Source organism: Chrysochloris asiatica, unplaced genomic scaffold (assembly GCF_000296735.1).
Source record: "Chrysochloris asiatica unplaced genomic scaffold, ChrAsi1.0 scaffold00077, whole genome shotgun sequence".
Lineage (NCBI taxonomy): Eukaryota > Metazoa > Chordata > Mammalia > Afrosoricida > Chrysochloridae > Chrysochloris > Chrysochloris asiatica.
In genome coordinates, this window is record NW_006408595.1 from 2,527,737 (window position 1) to 2,545,514 (window position 17,778).

Here is a 17,778-nt window from a genome sequence, read left to right on the forward strand (position 1 = left end):
TGTGTGTGTGTGTGTGTGTGTGTGTGTGTATGTTTTTTAAAAAGCTAAAGTGGATAGAGAGAAATACTGTTAACTGATGGTATATGGAGGGGATTATAATCAATGTAATGAAACAGGTATATGAATTTGTGAAACTGATGATATGCCTTGTAAACTTTCACTCAATCCACAATAAAAACCTTTAAAAAAAAAAAGGAGGGGGGGAATGTCAATGTAGGTTTGATTAGAATTATTTTTTAAAAATTACTCAAGTCAGAATTCAAACTGTTATGTAAAGATATCAGAATACTAGTGAGACTTAAGGATCTTTTAGTTAAATTTCTGATGTTGTCCTATTTACACAAGAAATTTTATTACCAGACAATTAAGAATATTTGAAAATTAAAGTTCATTCAACAACAACAACAACAAGAAAACTTTAATCACTTGCAACTTTTTTTCTATGTTGTAAAGATACATTTTTTTCCTTATTATGAAATATGTGTTCTGGGCCAAATAGATTGCGAAAATTTCTAGTTGGCCAGAGAAAACACCCTTGGTTAGAGGATACTATCTTGAGAGGAAGCTCAGTGAAAAGCTTTGGAGGTTTTTTCAAGTCCCACAATCTCATTTCTTTTCAAGACAAACTTGATTTATTTGCACAACAACAAGATTAATCTATGATTTTTTTAGATGGTATTATAAGATAAGATGCTATAAAGTTCTATGTTAGTTCATAAGGCTCAAGAAAAGGGTGTCCTTTTTGGGTTTGAGTCTCCTACAGTTTTTCTATTAAAGAAAGCATCTTGCTATCAGGGGACTGTAAAAGGTACCTTGTCTATCAATACCAGCTTTCTGTGTGAAAAGCAAAGCACAAAGGCCATTCCCTTAGAGAAATGTTCACTAGGAAACTGGTACCAATAAGCAGGAACGTTACTAATAAATATCTCTTAAATAATGAATAAACTGTCAAATGCAGCAGTGCTGACATTTGTGTATTGCTTTTGTGTGCACACATGAAAAAATAAGCTGTAAATGAGTAATTATTATTTCTTTAAAGCCTTCTATGATACGTCTCAACTGAATGAGAAGTCTGTAATTACACTATTTCATTTCTTTATGTTATTATTATTTAAGGACTAATTTCTAAAATGAAAGTTTCTTTTAAAACGAAGAACCTCTTGAATTCCCAAGGAGAAGAGAATATAGCTAAAGATTAATAAAATATAGATTGTATGTAAATCCAATGGAGTCCTGGTATGGTCTGTTGGATAAGCACTGGACCACAAGATTGTTTTGTACTGCAAGGTCAGCAGTTTAAATTCACCAGCTGCTCCTTGGAAACCCTATACAGGGTTGCTATGAGTCGGAACTGAATCCACAGCATACAACCACCACCACCACCATGCAGCAATTAACATAATTCTTTCAACAAATGCTTATTGACCAAGTACTATATTCCAAGCATTAAAATATATTTTGTGAATATAAAAATGAGTAAGATAGTCTATTTTCAAGAGCTCAGTAAGGATAGAGAATGATAATGTAGTAAAACACCAGAAAGGAAGATAATGTAGTATGATAAAGAATGATAATGTAGTAAAGATAATGAAAATGTAATAAGATAAAGAATGATAATGTAGTAAAACACTGGTGGTTGAAGTGCTTGCCTGCCAACCAAAAGGTCGACAGTTTTAGTCCACCAGAGACTCTGAGGGAGAATGATGTGGCTGTCTGCTTCCATGAAGATTTACAGCCTTGGAAGTCCAATGGGACAGTACAATTCTACCCTATACAGTTGCCATGAGTTGGAATTGACTCAACGGCTGTGAGTTTGGATTTTTTTGTTGTTGTTGTAGTTAAAACACTAGATGTACTGGGAACACAGGGAAAGGGAACCCAGACTCTGCAGGGAAAAGTGAGAAGAGGGTGAAATAGCAAGATTTTGTTGGTGGTAACTGAGGTTTGAATTGTCATGAAGATGAATACAAGTTTGCACAGTATATTGCTAATAATAATCCAGTCCATTGCCATCCTGTGCTGAACCACTGAACCACCAGTGCTCCTTACTAATAATATTATTGTTGCTGTTATTAAGTGCTGTCGAGCTGGTTCCAACCCACACGACCCTGTGCACACTTTCTGAGAAGCAGCTGATGAGCCTGAACCACAGACCTTGTGGTTTTAACCAACCTTGCAGTTCAGTACATTAGCCTACAGCACCACACCAGTGAACATTTATTGTGTATGTTTTAAGTATTCTACAAGCATTTACTTTCCAAAGGTTTGCAAAATCATTGCTATAAATACCCTCACTTTACAGATAATGAAACATAAATACAGATAGGTTAACAACTGGATTGTGGACATATAATTTGTAAATACAGGGACAGGAATGTAAATCTTGGCACTTTGGCACCAGAGTCCACAACTAAGAGACGTTTATTTTCTTAAGTTAAACACAAATATGTCATACTATAGACCAAAAACAAAAAAAATAACAACAGATAGCATAAAAATAAAAGGGTAGGTTTGAAAAACAGAGTTTTGGTTTCCCACATAACAAGCTGGGATATCCACCCCTCTAAGTGTAAGTCCCCTCCACATGTGAATGGAACCAATTCAGCTCTGAATTATAGCGAGAATCTGGTCCTGCCAGTCTAATGAACACACAGCAAAATTACCAGCAAGATGGTTCCTCCTCTGTGCAACTAAGGGCTTCTCTTACATCTCTGCTAACTCTACTTGGAGAAGTGGGGGAGACCTGTACTTTTCGAAGAGTCATCACCTTCCTACCCTAGAGACAGGATCTGACTGATAGGTCTCATCACCAAGTCGCCTGGGAGCTAGTGCTCCCTACTTGACTTCTGTATCGATCTACATCTGTTCAGTCCAGCTGAGCATTTGACCCTATCCCTTTTTGCAATGCTTGATAAATTCTTGACCCTAAATGTGAAAATCAACAGACTTGCCTGTACAATGTCAAAGACCCTTAATGCCACCTCCAAGATAATCACTGCCCTAAGTGTAAGGACATCTTTAGAGCAGATAATGAAAGTCAGTTGTCTTAGTTACCTAACCTAATCCATGCTAACAGTGAGGGACAGGGTTTGTATTGTCACAGGAATTTTCATATGTTGCTGTATTCAATGCTCACCTTGGTGTATCACCCTTTGCAAAATTTGTTTTGTTTCATGACCTAAGCTTAGTTCTTTCAATACAAGAAATAATGCCAGAGATCACAGTAACTATTTTCATTTGAAGCAAATTTCTTAGAAATGAAATCTAAATGTTAGAGTGGGGAATAATAGCATGGATCTACTGACCTATACAAAATGGAGTTAGTTAAGTGATTAAATCTCAAATATTGTTGTTATGTGCCGTGGAGTCGGTTCCGACTCATAGCGACCCTGTACAGGGTTTCCGAGGCTGGAAATCTTTATGTAAGCAGAAAGCCTCATCTTTCTCCCGCAGAACAGCTGGTAGTTTCGAACTGCTGACAGTGAGGTTCACAGCCCTATTCGTAACCACTACCCTACCAGGACAAAGAGAATAGGATCTGCTTAAACCCACCCAAATAGTTATCTCAGGAATTAAGCTGCTGAGACCCTAAAGGTAGAATGTTTGAGGAAGTTTGTTGATTCATTGTTTCTTTTTCCAAAGAAAGCTATCTTGATGTTAAAATTGATGACATAGATGACGTGTACATCGAAATGTAACTACTTACCCTATAGAATGTGCCTGCTCTTTATGAAAGACAGGCTAGTCTTGAAAAATTATTCTCTCAGTGCTATAGACTGGCTTTCTGCTAATAAAGCTTGGATTGGAAATAAATAAATAAATAAACAAATAATTAATTAATTAAGGGTAGGAGTCCTGGTGTGGTACTATAGGATAAGCACTGGACTACAAGGTCCGTTTGAACTGCAAGACTGGCAGTTCAAACCCACCCACCACTCATTGGAATACAGAGACACCATGAGTGGGAACTAATTTGACAACACTTAACAACAACAACAAGTGTCACTATAGGATAAGCACCAGACTGCAAGGTCGATTTGAACTACAATGTTGGCAGTTCAAACTCACTAGCCTCCTCAGGAACCCTACATAGGGTCGCTATGAATTTGAACTGGCTCTAAGTCTCATAGCAATAACAACAACAGCAACAGGGGAAGTACAATATGGGAAGTGTCTGTAGGGTAAACACAGAACTATGAACCACAAGGTCAGAGGTTCTAGCCCATTCACTTGCTCCAGTAGAGAAAATTTCTGCTCCCGCAAAGAATTTTTTAAAGCCTGGGAAATTCCATACAGGATCGCCATGAGCTGGATTCACACTCGACAGCATTTAACAAGAAGCAGCAAAATATTGAGGAGTTACTGCCCTGAATGTTAAATATGTTCTTTGCAATATTTGGTAGTGAAAAGGTATATATAGCTCCAAAATGACTAAGTATGCCTGGTAATTTACATTGCGCTTGATTGTCATATGTTGCTGTTTGTTAAGTCCCATCAAGTCAGTTCCAACCGTATAGGATTTCCAAGGAGGGACTGGTGGGTTTGAATCACTGACCTTGTGCTTATACTACAGTGCATATCTTATTTAATCAAATTGACAAGAAATGCAAATACCTCTTTGTATGAAGACATAATTCTTTCAATAGCGTCAGCTCCAGAGGCCAATAAATTTCGAGCAGTGGTGAAGGCTTCTGTTCGTTCACTAACCATTGCTTGTTTCTGGCCATCTTCTAAATCTAAAATCAAATTATAAAAAATTGAGTTTTCTTTCAAATAAACAAAATATTTTACACAAACTAAATTGTAGCTAAAACAATCACATACAAACTTTTAATTGGTATCAGCAACTTCCTAAAAATGTTACGCTACAGATTTTGCTTAAAGCTTCCTTTTGTTTTACTAATTTTCTAGAACAGTAAGAATAATTACATCTCTAGGAACTGAGACTATTTTCATTTTCTATTCTTGCAACCCTTTCCATATCCAAATTCTTGCCCTTTTTATAGCTGATCTGGGCAATAAAACACTGTAAATCAAGAATAAGCAAACATTTCTGGTGTGAGTCCAACACCTATATTTTATTTAGCCCATTGCTCAGCCACACACACACACACACACACACACACACACAGTACTGAGGAATTCTCAGCATGCTACCAAAATAATGAATTGCAATCAGTTGTTTCTGTTGCTGTTAAGTGCCATCAAGTTGGTTCCAACCCATAGCAAGCCTGAAGAGGGTTTCTATGGAGCAGCTAGTGAGCTTGAACCACCGACTCTGCAGTTCAAACTGACTACAAATACAAGTAGTTTGGGCTTATAAAGAATATGGCTAACAACCAAAGTAATTACCAGATTTTATAATTTGGGGTTAAAGAGAATTTGGAAAGTTGTTTTCATTGACAGCTTCTCTTAAAAGGAAAACATTAGTACAGATGGACTAATTTTTAATATGGCATGGTAATTTACATGTTACTGTGGCATATTAAGGTCTACTGGATTTTTGTCATGTTTTTAGCAATAAAATAATAAAGAGCTCCCCACAGAATTCATTGACTTTTATTCTACTGGTTGTTCTTTGGCAGGTACTGGGAGAGCAGTGCCAGTACTATTTTGCCATGCACACCACAGCCAACTGCCTGACCTCCACGACAAGGCCAGATTCCTTAGTGTCAAAGATATAAATCTATGACCTAAAATACTCATTGACCTTGTATCCTAGGTCATTAAATTTTAATTTTTTCATCAAATGTTTAAAATAATATCTTGTCAAAAGTTACTCATTTAAGGATTTAATCCTTAACATTATAGCTACTCATTTTACAGCTACTTGTAGGTCTGATAGTAATAAGTATATATTTAAATATAGTCGTATCTGTTACTATTTCACTGAAAAGGTAAGAATCTATTTAACAAGATTATTTCTTTGTATTTTTTTCCTTTGGAATTATAACCTAAGGTTATTTTAAATGTTTATATATTTTTGTCTTCTTGAATTCTCAGCAAAATGTTTGACCTTATTTACCTCACACCAACTATAAAGATTAGTTCTAAGTAGATCTAAGATAAGAAATTTTCTCAAACAGGACATAAAATCACTTAACCAAAAGTTAGAGTGATAAATCAGAATATATTAAATTTATTAACTTCCTTTAGACAAGGAAGTTAATAAGTGTGATAAGGCAAGACACAGATGTAATATATGTATATTTTGTTGTTGTTGTTAAGTGCAGTCAAGTTGGTTCCGACTCATAGGAAATTGAGGCCCAGAGCTGATTAAAAACCCATATCTAGAATATATAAGAACTCTTACAAATCAGTAAGAATAAAAAGATGATCCAGTGTATAGAAGAGCAAAAGATTCAAAGATACTTCATAAGAAAGGATATTCAAATGGCCAATAAGAAAAGATATTTAATTTCATTAGTTATCAGATAAATGTAAATTAAAACCACAATGAAGTACAATTATACACTTATGATAATGGCTACAATGAAAAAGACTGACAAAATTTAATAATTGACAAGAACATGGAACAATTAGAACTTTCATACACTGCTTGGGGTAATATAAAGTGGTAGAATTTCTTTGAAAAACTGTTTCTACTAAATGTATGAAAGCTGAACATCTGAATATCTTGTGAACTAGCAGTCCTACTCCAAAGTAAGTATGAACAGAAATGCATCTAGATACCAAGAGATATGCACAGAAAATGTTTTAACAGCACTATTCCTATATCCAACATACTGGATACAAACCAATGTTTATCAATAACAAAATGGATAAATTCAATCAACTGATATAGTCATATATAATAGCAATACATGAATTAGAAATACACTCAACAATATGCAATAATGCTGATTGGAAGAGACCAGTCACAAAAGAGTATACGAGACAAGCCACTGTCCATTTGATTAGATTCAACTCTGACTGATGACAACCCCATGTGTATCAGAGTTGAACTTTGCATCATAGGGTTTTTTCCAATGGCTGACTTTCCTGAAGTAGGTGATCAGGCTTTTCCTCTGAGGTATTTCTGGGTAGACTTGAATCCCCAACCTTTTGGTTAGTAACTGAATATGTTTACTGTTTAAACCACCCAGGGAGTTCTACAAAAGTGTACATATGGAATAATACCACTTATACAACAAAGTTACAAAACCAGAAACTACAAATTGAAGGTGAGAGGGTCAGTATCATGAGTACCTATAGTGTGGAGGGGAGTCCTGGAGCGGCGCTGTGGGTTAATGCGCTGGACTGCAAAGTCAGTTTGAACTGTAAGGTCGGTGGTTCAAGTTCACCAGCCACTCCTTGGGAATCCTATACAGGGTCACTACCAGCCACTCCTTGGGAATCCTATACAGGGTCACTACCAGCCACTCCTTGGAAATCCTATATAGGTCACTATTGGTCGGAACTGACTCTACGGCACTTAACAATAACAACAACATAGTGTGAAGGAAGGAGATAAGGCTGAGGCAGAGCATGGGGACTTCTGGGATGATGATAAGTTTCTATTTCTTACAAATGGTGATTTTATGGATGTGTTTGTTCACTTTGTAATAATTCATTGAGCGGTACACTTTTGATTGCATCTTTGTTGGCACATATGCTTGACTTTTAAAAGTACAGCTATTTATATGCATAGCTAATTACAGCTAAGTCCTGGTGTGGCGCTGTGGGTTAATGAGCCAGACTGCAAAGCCATCTGAACTGCAAGGTCGGCAGTTCAAGCTCACCAGCTGCTCCTCGGATACCCTATACAGGGTCACTATGGGTCGGAACTGAGTCAACGGCACAACAACAACAACATGGATAAAATCTCAGTGGAGGTACAGTGTACTAAGGTGTAGACAGAGTTTTGTTCCATTCCACTAACAACATTTCTGAGTTGCTACTTCTGATACTCTACTCCTCAATCACAGATCACCAATATAGACACTACTGGCAGTGTCAGTAGCTTAGATGCTGTGTTTCCTGCTTGCTAAGTTCAAACTCATCAGCTACTCCTTGAAAACCCTATTCTGGGTCATTATGAGTCAGAATCGACTTGATGACACCTAACAACAACATCAACATGTGGCATTCTTGAGTGGCATAAATGCTTAAATTCTAGATTACTTGAACAAAAGTTGGTGGTTTGAACCCACCCAGAATTGCCTTGGAACACAGGCCTGGTGATCTCGGTGAGCTGTTTGTTTCTGAAAGGTTTCCAAGACTGTAAATCTATGTTGGAACAGATTTTCACTTGTGCAGTGCCTTGAAAATCCTATGAAGAAAGGTCCATGCACCACATGGGTCACCATGAATTGGAATTGACTCTATGGCAATTAACAACAGATGACTGAGATAGATATGGCAGGAGAGACCTATAAATAGCTTTGCCTGGCCTTGTCAGAACCACTTCTAATGTACAGAGAAGAAAGATGTCTTGCTAATGCTAAAAACTGAGATTAAAGTTACCAGGTGATTATTTTCTTCATATAATTTTAATCTTTCTTTTAATACAAAGAAAAAAAAAAAAGGAATAGTTTTTCAAAATAATATAATAGAAGCAATATGTATTAACTATTTCAATACCTCTTTTTCAGTCATTTGGTCCCAGTGATTACCCGGTCTCAAGCTAACTTAAGTTCCTTATAGAATCAGTTCCAATATAACTAATATGGAGGCAGACTCGATGGCACCTAACAACAATGGTGCAGAAGGCAAAAAAACAACCAAACAAACCAACCCACTGCACTAAAAGTTAGATAATATATTTTCAATTCTTAGTGCTTCCACTACTCAACTGTGACCTTAGACAACACTTGATCTGCCTAGTCCTCTAAGAAGAGCCCTTATGATTGTTGTTGTTAAGTGTCATCAAGTCAGTTCTAACACACATGGCTACTCTGTATAGCGTTTCTGAGGAGAAGCTGGTGGGTTTGAACTGCCGACCTTGCGGTTAATAGTTCAGTGCTTATCCTTCAATGCCACACCAAAAAGTTGATGGTTCAAATCTATCAGCTGCTCTCTAGGAAAGAAATATGATGATCTACTCCAACATAGACTTACAACCTTGGAAACCCTATGAGATCATTCTAGCCAGTTCAATGTAGTTGTTGTTGTTAAGTGTTGCTGAGTCAGTTCTGACTCATAGCAACCCTGTATAGGATCTCTGAGGAACAGTTGGTGGTTGTAAACTACTGACCTTGCGGTTCCACAGTCCAGTGCTGATCCAAGAACACCAGTCCAACTTGATTACTCTAAATCTGAATCAACTCGATGGCAGTGAGCTTGGTTTGGGTTTGGGCCTCTAGAATACTAGATGATTTGAAGTTCATCTTCTGATGTGAAAATGACATGATTCCATATGCAATTTTGTAAGGTGAGTTTGAACATCAACATAGTTCTGTTCTTACATGAGACTTTACTTGAAGTTGTAAGTAGTGGTATAATAAATAGTAACTATATGAGTATTTCTCTTTTACCCTTTGTCCCCCTGTAAATAAGAAATTATAGTCTCTTCCTCCTATCTACATTTTCACCTCTATCTTCCTAATCTTTATGTTCCTTTCACAACAAGAACGGTAATAATCATGTCTGCAACCATCGAGGATTTCCTATAAACCAAACACAGTTATAAAGTCTTCACATATGTAATCTTTAACTGTAACAATCTTGATATAATTCCCTCCATCTGGGAAATGAGGAAAAGAGACACAGAGAAAATCATTTGTCCAAGGTGACAAGTTAGTATTCAGAAGAACTAACAATTGAATCTAGGCACTCTGACTTCATAGCTCACATGGTAAGAATACAACAAATTTTAACCATTGCTTCTACCTGAGTTCTACCTGAGTTATTTGCCAAGGTACTATAGGATAAACATTGGACTGTTAACCACAAGGTTGGTAGTTAAAACCCACAAGCAGCTCGGTGGGAGAAAGTTGAGGCGATCTGCTTCTGTAACGATTTAGAGTCTCAGAAACCATATACGGGGTCACTGTGAGTCGGAATCTACTAGGTGGCAGTGGATTTGGTTTGGTTTGGTGCCAAAGCACACTGTTGTTGTTGTTAAGTACCATAGAGTCAGTTCTGATTCATCATGATCTCATGGTCTTATGATTAGCAGTCCAATACTTATCCTATAGCACTACACCAGGACTCCTCAAAACACAATGTTGTTTTAAATGTAGTCAAGTTGAATCTGACTCATAGTTGCTATGAGTTGGAACCGATTCCATAGCACACCACTACCGCATAGTATTTTTCAGAATTTGTAAGATTTATTTTTGTATATCTTATTGCATCATCTACAAAAGTAAGTTTGTTAGGTTCTTTGCATACATTGTTTACTTCTTACTGGTCTCTGTGGAGTTAATTTGTCACCATTAATAGCTGCATTTTCTCTGTTCTATGTTGAATACTCCGGGGTATTCTAATAAGACTAGTGCTTATAAGCACTGACTAAAAAACGACACCAATCTTGTCATTTGGCTTGTCTCATTATATATGAAAACTTTAAACCACCCATATGCTTAGAGAGATATAATTTTGCTAAATTTCTTAGCAAAACTAACCTTAAATCCATAGGATTTAAGTTCCCTTTTGTCTCTAACACTTTTGAAAAAGTAATTCATTTCATTTCACTTTGAAAAGATTAAGGCTAAAGTTACAAAAAATTTACAAAAACACTAAATTAAAAACATACTTTTGCAATATAAATTTTGAATAATACTTATTAAGAGTAAAATTTTAAATATAAAGTAGATTGATTAGATTTTCCTAGGGTTTTAATATACTTTCTATTTAACAGTTGAGTTATATAGTATTTACTATAAAGAAAGCCTAATAAATATTAATTTACTAATATTAATAATTTTTCAGTTTAAGAATGACTAAAATTTGACAAGTGTTTTTGTAAGAACCAATTAAATCAGTACTATTTCAAAATATAAAAGCGTATTATAACTTTTACTGTATCACATCAAACAAATAATTATTTGTTTGAATAACTGTTTGACATGACCTAGTAGAAAGAGTAGTTTTATTTTGTGGAAAAGATGAAAATGCTTCTTCTTCAGTTAATTAATTCCTTGCTGTCCCTGTTAATTTAGATCCTATACTCTCATCTTAAGTGTTAAACAATTTTTTACCATTGTCCTTTTATCCTTATTTTTCTTAGTTATTTCAATGAATGAAACATTTCGGTAAAAACTATTGAGGCAATAATATGATACAATTAAATGCCTGCAATTTGTCAATTCCTTTCACCACCAAATCATACTCTAAAGGCAGTTATCTATATTACCTATTAATGAAGTATTACCTGTATTTCCTATCTGTAAAGAAGACCTTGCTCTATAGTACTGAGTACTCCTTGCAACAATATTCTTTCTTGCCTAATGCCATCAACCAACTTTGAATTCACTGTGGATGTTGTTTTTAAGTGCTATGGAGTCAGTTTCGACTCATAGTGACCCTGTATTGGATTTCCGAGGCTATAAATATTCGAGGGAACAGAAAGACTCATCTTTCTCCCACAGAGTGGCTGGCAGGCTCCAACCACGGACCTTGTGGTTCTCAACCCACTACTTATCATATGGAGCCACTGTGATCCCCCTTCAATTCATACGCTAGGGCAAATTCAGTTATAAAATATTTATAGACTAAATGCTTGTGATATGCAGAACTGAATTGTTTAGTTATTTACAATGCATAGGAAGAGATTGTTTTATCTTCCTTCTTAAGTTTTCATCTGGTTTGAATTTAAATATAAACTAAAGAATCATTTTATATAAGTGATATAATTAAAATTGCTCAAGGTGAACACCCAGAAATATTGCATCAGGGATCTCTGAATTATCTTAGAACTGGAAAGGTCTTCTGAGCTACTTGTCTCCTTCCTTCACATTGCTGGTCTTACTAACTGGACTTTGCAAAGTTTGCCATTGTTTCTGACCATTAAGAACTATAGATGAATGGCTATGTACACAGTTTCACTTAAACAAAACTAGCAAGAACATCTTCAAGAGAAATAATCTTAAACACTTTTTTGAGATTGAGCATAAATGTTCTTACCACCATCTGCAAAGCCAGTTGCAGTGATAATCGGTACAGCCACCATAATTAATCCACTGCTGCTCCAAACATACTTCATCAAAAACTGCTCTATCATGATGTACCACAAACGCTTGGATAAAATGAGGTTTATCTGATCTGCTAAAGCTTTGTAACTTTTCTGGAGTTGCTTCATTTCTACCTACAGAGGAAAAAGAACATAAGAATGAATACAGCATGAGCTATAAATATTAGGCATTTGAGGACTTTCTTTAAAGATATGTACATGTTATTTTAGTTTACTTAGTATGTATAATATCATCTATGGCTCCAATAATTAATAAACATGGATTAATATCAGAATTAGACATTATCATTTAGTTTTCATCACACTTGTGTTATTAAAAACAACTTTTGTCACTCATTAAATATATTTTCCACTCATTAAATCTAAAATACCTATAAGTGCTTCATAATTGATTTCAAGATTATATGAATAATGCCGTTGTTTTTGTTAAGTGCTGTCTAGTTAACTCTGACCCATAGCAAACCCTGTACAGGGTTTCTGAGGAGCAGCTGGTGAACTTGAGCCATTGACATTGCAATTCCAACCTACTTTGCAGTCCAGTGCATAGTCCACAGCGCCACTAAAATTAAGTCATACAGTAAAAATATCTGAAAATAAACTCATGACATATATATGAGGTGGCTTCAAAAAGCTTATAGAAAAATTCCATTATCTTTTAATTCCATTTTTTTCATGAACTTTCCATAGCCCTCTTCTATATGTAATTAGATGTCACTTTTCCAATGACTCAATGTATACTGAATTTTTGGTTTTACATAAGGAGCTTGTTGTTGTTGTTGTTAAGTGCTGTTGAGCTGGTTCCGACCCATAGCAACCCTGTATAGGGTTTCCGAGGAGCAGCTGGTGAGTTTGAACCACGGACCTAACAGTTCAAGCGACTTTGCAGTCTGGTGCATTAACCCACAGTGCCACAACAGGACTCCATATGGAGCCTACAGTATGCTATAATTTGCCTTACTGAGTACAAAGATTCAAGAATGACACATCAATATGATTAATATAACATCTGATGTCACTTTTAAAGTAGAATTTCTAAATGTGTTCAGATTTTCCTTCTTCAGGTTGGTAACTGCTATAAAAAAAACCTCTGATAATCACCGATGCTTCAAAATTAAATAATTCTCTTTGGTGATCAAAAGACTATCTTTAATTTTAGAATACAGTACCTCAACATTTTATTGGCTAATTCATTTGTATTAATATTTCAGATGCATCATCTCAAAAATCCTTGTCATATTTAATATTCTGAAGTTGCCTTTATAACTAGTTTTTATAATTGGATTAACTATTTTAGGATTTGAAAAATAACATTCTTGAACTCCTTTTATCCTTCTCATCATCTACTCTCCCAACTGAACTTTTCCCTCAAAATCAGACACAATTTCATTGCACTGCCTCTTTGTATTTGTGTCAAAATATGATGCTGAACATGAACGAAGGACAATGTAACTGCTATTCTGTGAGATAATCTCCAGAGCTTCCTAGCATTGAAGACACTCCATCATTGACTAGATATGCAAAAACTCTCTCCAAACACTCAATCCACAATAAAAACCTTAAAAACAAAACAAAAACTCTCCAAACAGCCTTACTCCAAACAAAGAAATAACAACAACAGAAAGAATATCATCTTAACGGACAAGCGCTACTCTTAGTTTCTAAATATATACTTTCTTCTAATGCTTTAGGACTACCTACTGGTTAGGATTTACATTTTAAGAAAATGCTTTAGAAATAATTCTGAACATATTTGGGTAACTGAGATTAAGTAGGCTGCTTATTACAGTCATAAAACTTTAGAAAAATTTGCACTTGATAATTCTTTAACAGCTTGTGATTAAAAAGGGTAATGTAGCATCCAGTTTAATACAGGCTTAGATGTCATAAGGCTCTACAATACAAAAGAAGTGGGTCCATCAACAGTATAGCAGATGGTACCTAGCACTGCAGTGGCAGCTTGAACAGTCTCATGTTTCACTCATTACCTTAATTTCGATCTTACCTTATGTCCTCTGTAAAAAGCAATTTCTTCCACGTTGGCTATAATTCTGGAGTGCACATACCGCAAATAGCCTTTCCTGTGAGCTTCTTCAGCCACCAATTTACCAAATTTGGGAGAGCAGGCTTTCAAGACTTTAGCAGTGGTGTACACCACAAGCCCTGCTAACAGGGTGGGCCCTATTGGGCTTGCTCCTCTAGATGTAGCAGTTTGGATGAGTGTATAGGAGGTCAGAATTACATCTAAAATAGGTTTGGTCAGATTGGAATACAAGTGAGCCACAGATTGGGAGAACATCATAATATCCTCTGTAAGAGACTGATCAGGGTTTGCCAGTCTACCATCCATATTGATAACCTTATAATAAGTCTGATTTGTAAAATAGGTTTCATAAGCATGATCTACTAGGCGAGTTCTGAAGGCCAAAGCCAGTTTGCACTCAAGGTACCTTATTGCACTGTTGACAAAAGTGGCAGGGATGGCAATCATGAGCCACTTGATTAGTTTGATAATGAAAGTCCAAGGCTTCTTTTCCACAATGCTTTTCACAATTTTCCCATCCAGACCAGCTACATATATAGACAGAAAGGTTCTTGAGATGAGAGCAACTGAGTGGAGGCAGAGCCACCCGGTTTCAGCGGTCACAAGTTTTGGAAAGAGAATTTTCCGAAGTTCTAGTAGTTGTTTGAAAAAATCTGCATTCACTCCTGGCGAAGGTGTTTTACAAGTGGTCTCGGTGCAATGCAGTATTTCTCTGTTCTCTGCAGCCGGGTAAGCTTCCTCTTTTTTCTTCCCTCGGCCCGATTGCTTTAAACGCTTGCCAATGATGGGATAGAGGGTTTTCAAAGCATATGCCGCAGCCACTAGGCAGGCAGCCCTCTTAGCAGCACTCGATCTGGTCCATTTCACTCGATCAGCTGCTGCATTTAGCATATGTGTCATTTTCCTAGTTATCCAAACCAGTTTCAAAAAGAATTGGTTTTTAAAAGATCATGCTCCTCGGGAATTCTCAGCAAATATTCCAGGAAGTCCTACAGTGTTCCATAGTCTGCAGCGTCTCTCCTCTTCTGTTTTTTATTTTGTTCTACTGTGACAGATGCAGCAGAGCTCCGACTCCACTGCATTTACTGGGGGTGATTTCCTCAGAAGCAAGAGCTGCACCAAGCAGCCCCAAGCTCCACCCTCCCAGGCTCTTCATTGGCTGTGAGGGCGGTGGGACCTTGGAATCCTCGCAGCTTCCCTTTAAACCTTGAAAATAAAGAGACAGAAAAAAAAAACAAAAAAAAAAAAAACGAGTTACATTCTTAAATAGGAGTTCAGAGTTAAATGGCTATTTTTGGAGAGGTCGATCTAGGGCAGCTGCTGGCTAACAAAACTGGTCCTAGCTTCTGAGCATGCTCAGAGTCACTTAAATTCTGCAAAGTTTCAGCTTATACATCACTCCTCTAAGGTTTGAGAAGATACCATAAGGGATGAGCAAGCCGAAAAGGAGGTTTCTAAGGGCTGTACTGAGATGGGGGAGTATGAAAAGGGGACTGAAGAAGGGACTACAGAAACGACAGAAAATGAATATGAGACTAAGGGAAGAATGTGAAATAGGTCAGAGAGGAAAGTGATAAGTGGGAGGAGCACTGAAGAAAACAAAGTATCAAATACTCAAGTCTCTCTTTCCTGCCTTCCCCCATCTTTTGTCTGTGATTTCAAACAAGGTCCCAGAACCTATCACAGAAATTGTAATTGAAGAAGAAATGCCTTGTAAATTAATAGGAGAACGGTCTTCAATAGTAGAGAAAATAATTATTTGCTATCCCTCCAGCCCTCCTCCATTTTCCCACCCCACCCATAGGTTTGCTTGTCCTTATAATCAAAACTTCCAGCTCCATAATTGCTATTTTTAGCAATTGAGATCTGATGCACTGGTATTTATTTACAAGGTGACTATTAAATAAATGAAAGTGGCGTTTCGCTTTTCCCATCCTCTTATACCCTTAACTTAGTTTTTGCTTAGAGATATGTGACTATAATACAAATTTAACTATTTGGTAACTCAAATGAAGTCAGGGGACAGAAATAGCTTCTCCAGGACCTTATTTGATTTCACAAGAGCTCCTCTTTTTTTTTTTTTTTTTTCAATTTTTTGTTTTGTTTGCTGTGTTCTGGCTTTGAGATCATTTGCTGGCTACTTCACATTTTCATTTTGGTTACTTGAAAAGCCAAGAGCATTTAAAAAGTCCTTTCCATCCCAATAGAGGACTTAAACTGCCAAATAGTCAAGCAGAATCCTGCATCTTGTAAAACATATACAGTACATTTTTTTCAGGCAAGGCTGTGCCCATGCATATTCTTGAGCATGTGATAAACATTTTTGCTTCCCTTTCTCCAACACCAAGCACACTCACTTCTAGTCAATCAGACATCTGATAAAGTATGCATAGGTGTGACATTGTTATCAAGTCCTGGATCCTGGATTAGCTGGTGAGTTCAAACTCACCAGCTGCTCCTCAGAAACGCCACACAGAGTTGTTATGAGCCAGAAATGACTTAATGGCATTTAACAACAACTGGCTATGACAGAGATTGGCAATTAACTACCCATAGACCAAATTTGGCCCTCTGTGTACTTTTGTGTGGCCTGTGAGCTAAGAACGGTATTTACATTTAAAAAATAACTGAAAAGATATCAAAATAATATTTCATGACATGTGAAAATTTTGTTAAAGTTTTATCACAGTGTCCATAAATAAAGTTTCATTGAAACACCCATTCATTTACCTGTTGCCTATGGCTGATTTTAAGCCACAGCAACAGAGTTGAATGGTTACACTAGAGTCTAAAATATTTACTATATGGCCCTTTACAGAAAAAAAACTTGTCAACCCTTGTGCTAGAATATTAAATTTGTTTCAGTGTTCGATGATACGCATAATTCAGAGTTTACCAAAAATAAAGAACAACATTTACTGCTAGGGATTGAATTGTGTACCCCCAAAATATGTGTCAGCTTGAATAGACCATGATTCTTAGTGGTTTATCAGTTATGTGATGATTCTCCCATGATGTGATCTGATGTGATAAATTTTAAAAAGAATTAAGGGTGGGGTGTTGTGCTTGCCGTTTATTGGCATCGAGTCAGTTTCGACCCATAGCGGCCCTGTTTAGGGATTCTGAGGAGTAGCTAGTAAACTTGAACCACTGATCTTGCAATTCAAACTGACTTTGTAGTCCAGCACATTAACCCACAGCACCACCCACCATGACCCTGATGCGATGCATATTCCCCGATGTATATTCCCAAGGGTGTGGCATGCAGCACCTTTCATCTTATAAGACAAAAAAGGAGAGAGATGTGATCAGAAAAACAGGGACCTAATACCACTAACTAAGAAGAAGCAGGAGTGGAGTGCATCCTTTGGACTTTGGGTCCCTGTATTTTGAATCTCCTAGATCCAGAGGAAGATTGATGCCAAGACACATGAAGATCTCCAAGAAATGCTGGGCCTATAGATGCTGAAAGGAGACAAAGGCCTTTCTCCAGAGCTGCACTCTAAATTTTGACTGCTAGCTTCCCAAAGAAAGAAGTGGCAAAGAACAAGGCACCAGGAATTGATGGAATAAAAATTGAAATCTTTCAGGAAAGTGAGGC

General features: G+C 36.7%; 1 protein-coding gene across 2 annotated transcripts in view; it reads right to left on the reverse strand.

Moving 5' to 3' along the window:
- ABCD2 (ATP-binding cassette, sub-family D (ALD), member 2) overlaps nt 1-15,522 on the reverse strand; it is a 74,032-nt gene extending 58,510 nt beyond the window's left edge. The window contains exons 1-3 of one of the 2 annotated variants that reach the window (XM_006865297.1): nt 14,139-15,522; nt 12,070-12,250; nt 4,615-4,730 (exon numbers count right to left, since the gene is read on the reverse strand). In XM_006865297.1, coding sequence (XP_006865359.1) covers nt 4,615-4,730; nt 12,070-12,250; nt 14,139-15,077 — 1,236 coding nt within the window. In that variant the 5' untranslated portion in view covers nt 15,078-15,522. Of the gene's footprint in view, nt 1-4,614; nt 4,737-12,069; nt 12,251-14,138 lie in introns of both variants that reach the window. The other variant, XM_006865298.1, reaches the window with a different exon arrangement.
- Nucleotides 15,523-17,778: the final 2,256 nt, after the last annotated feature.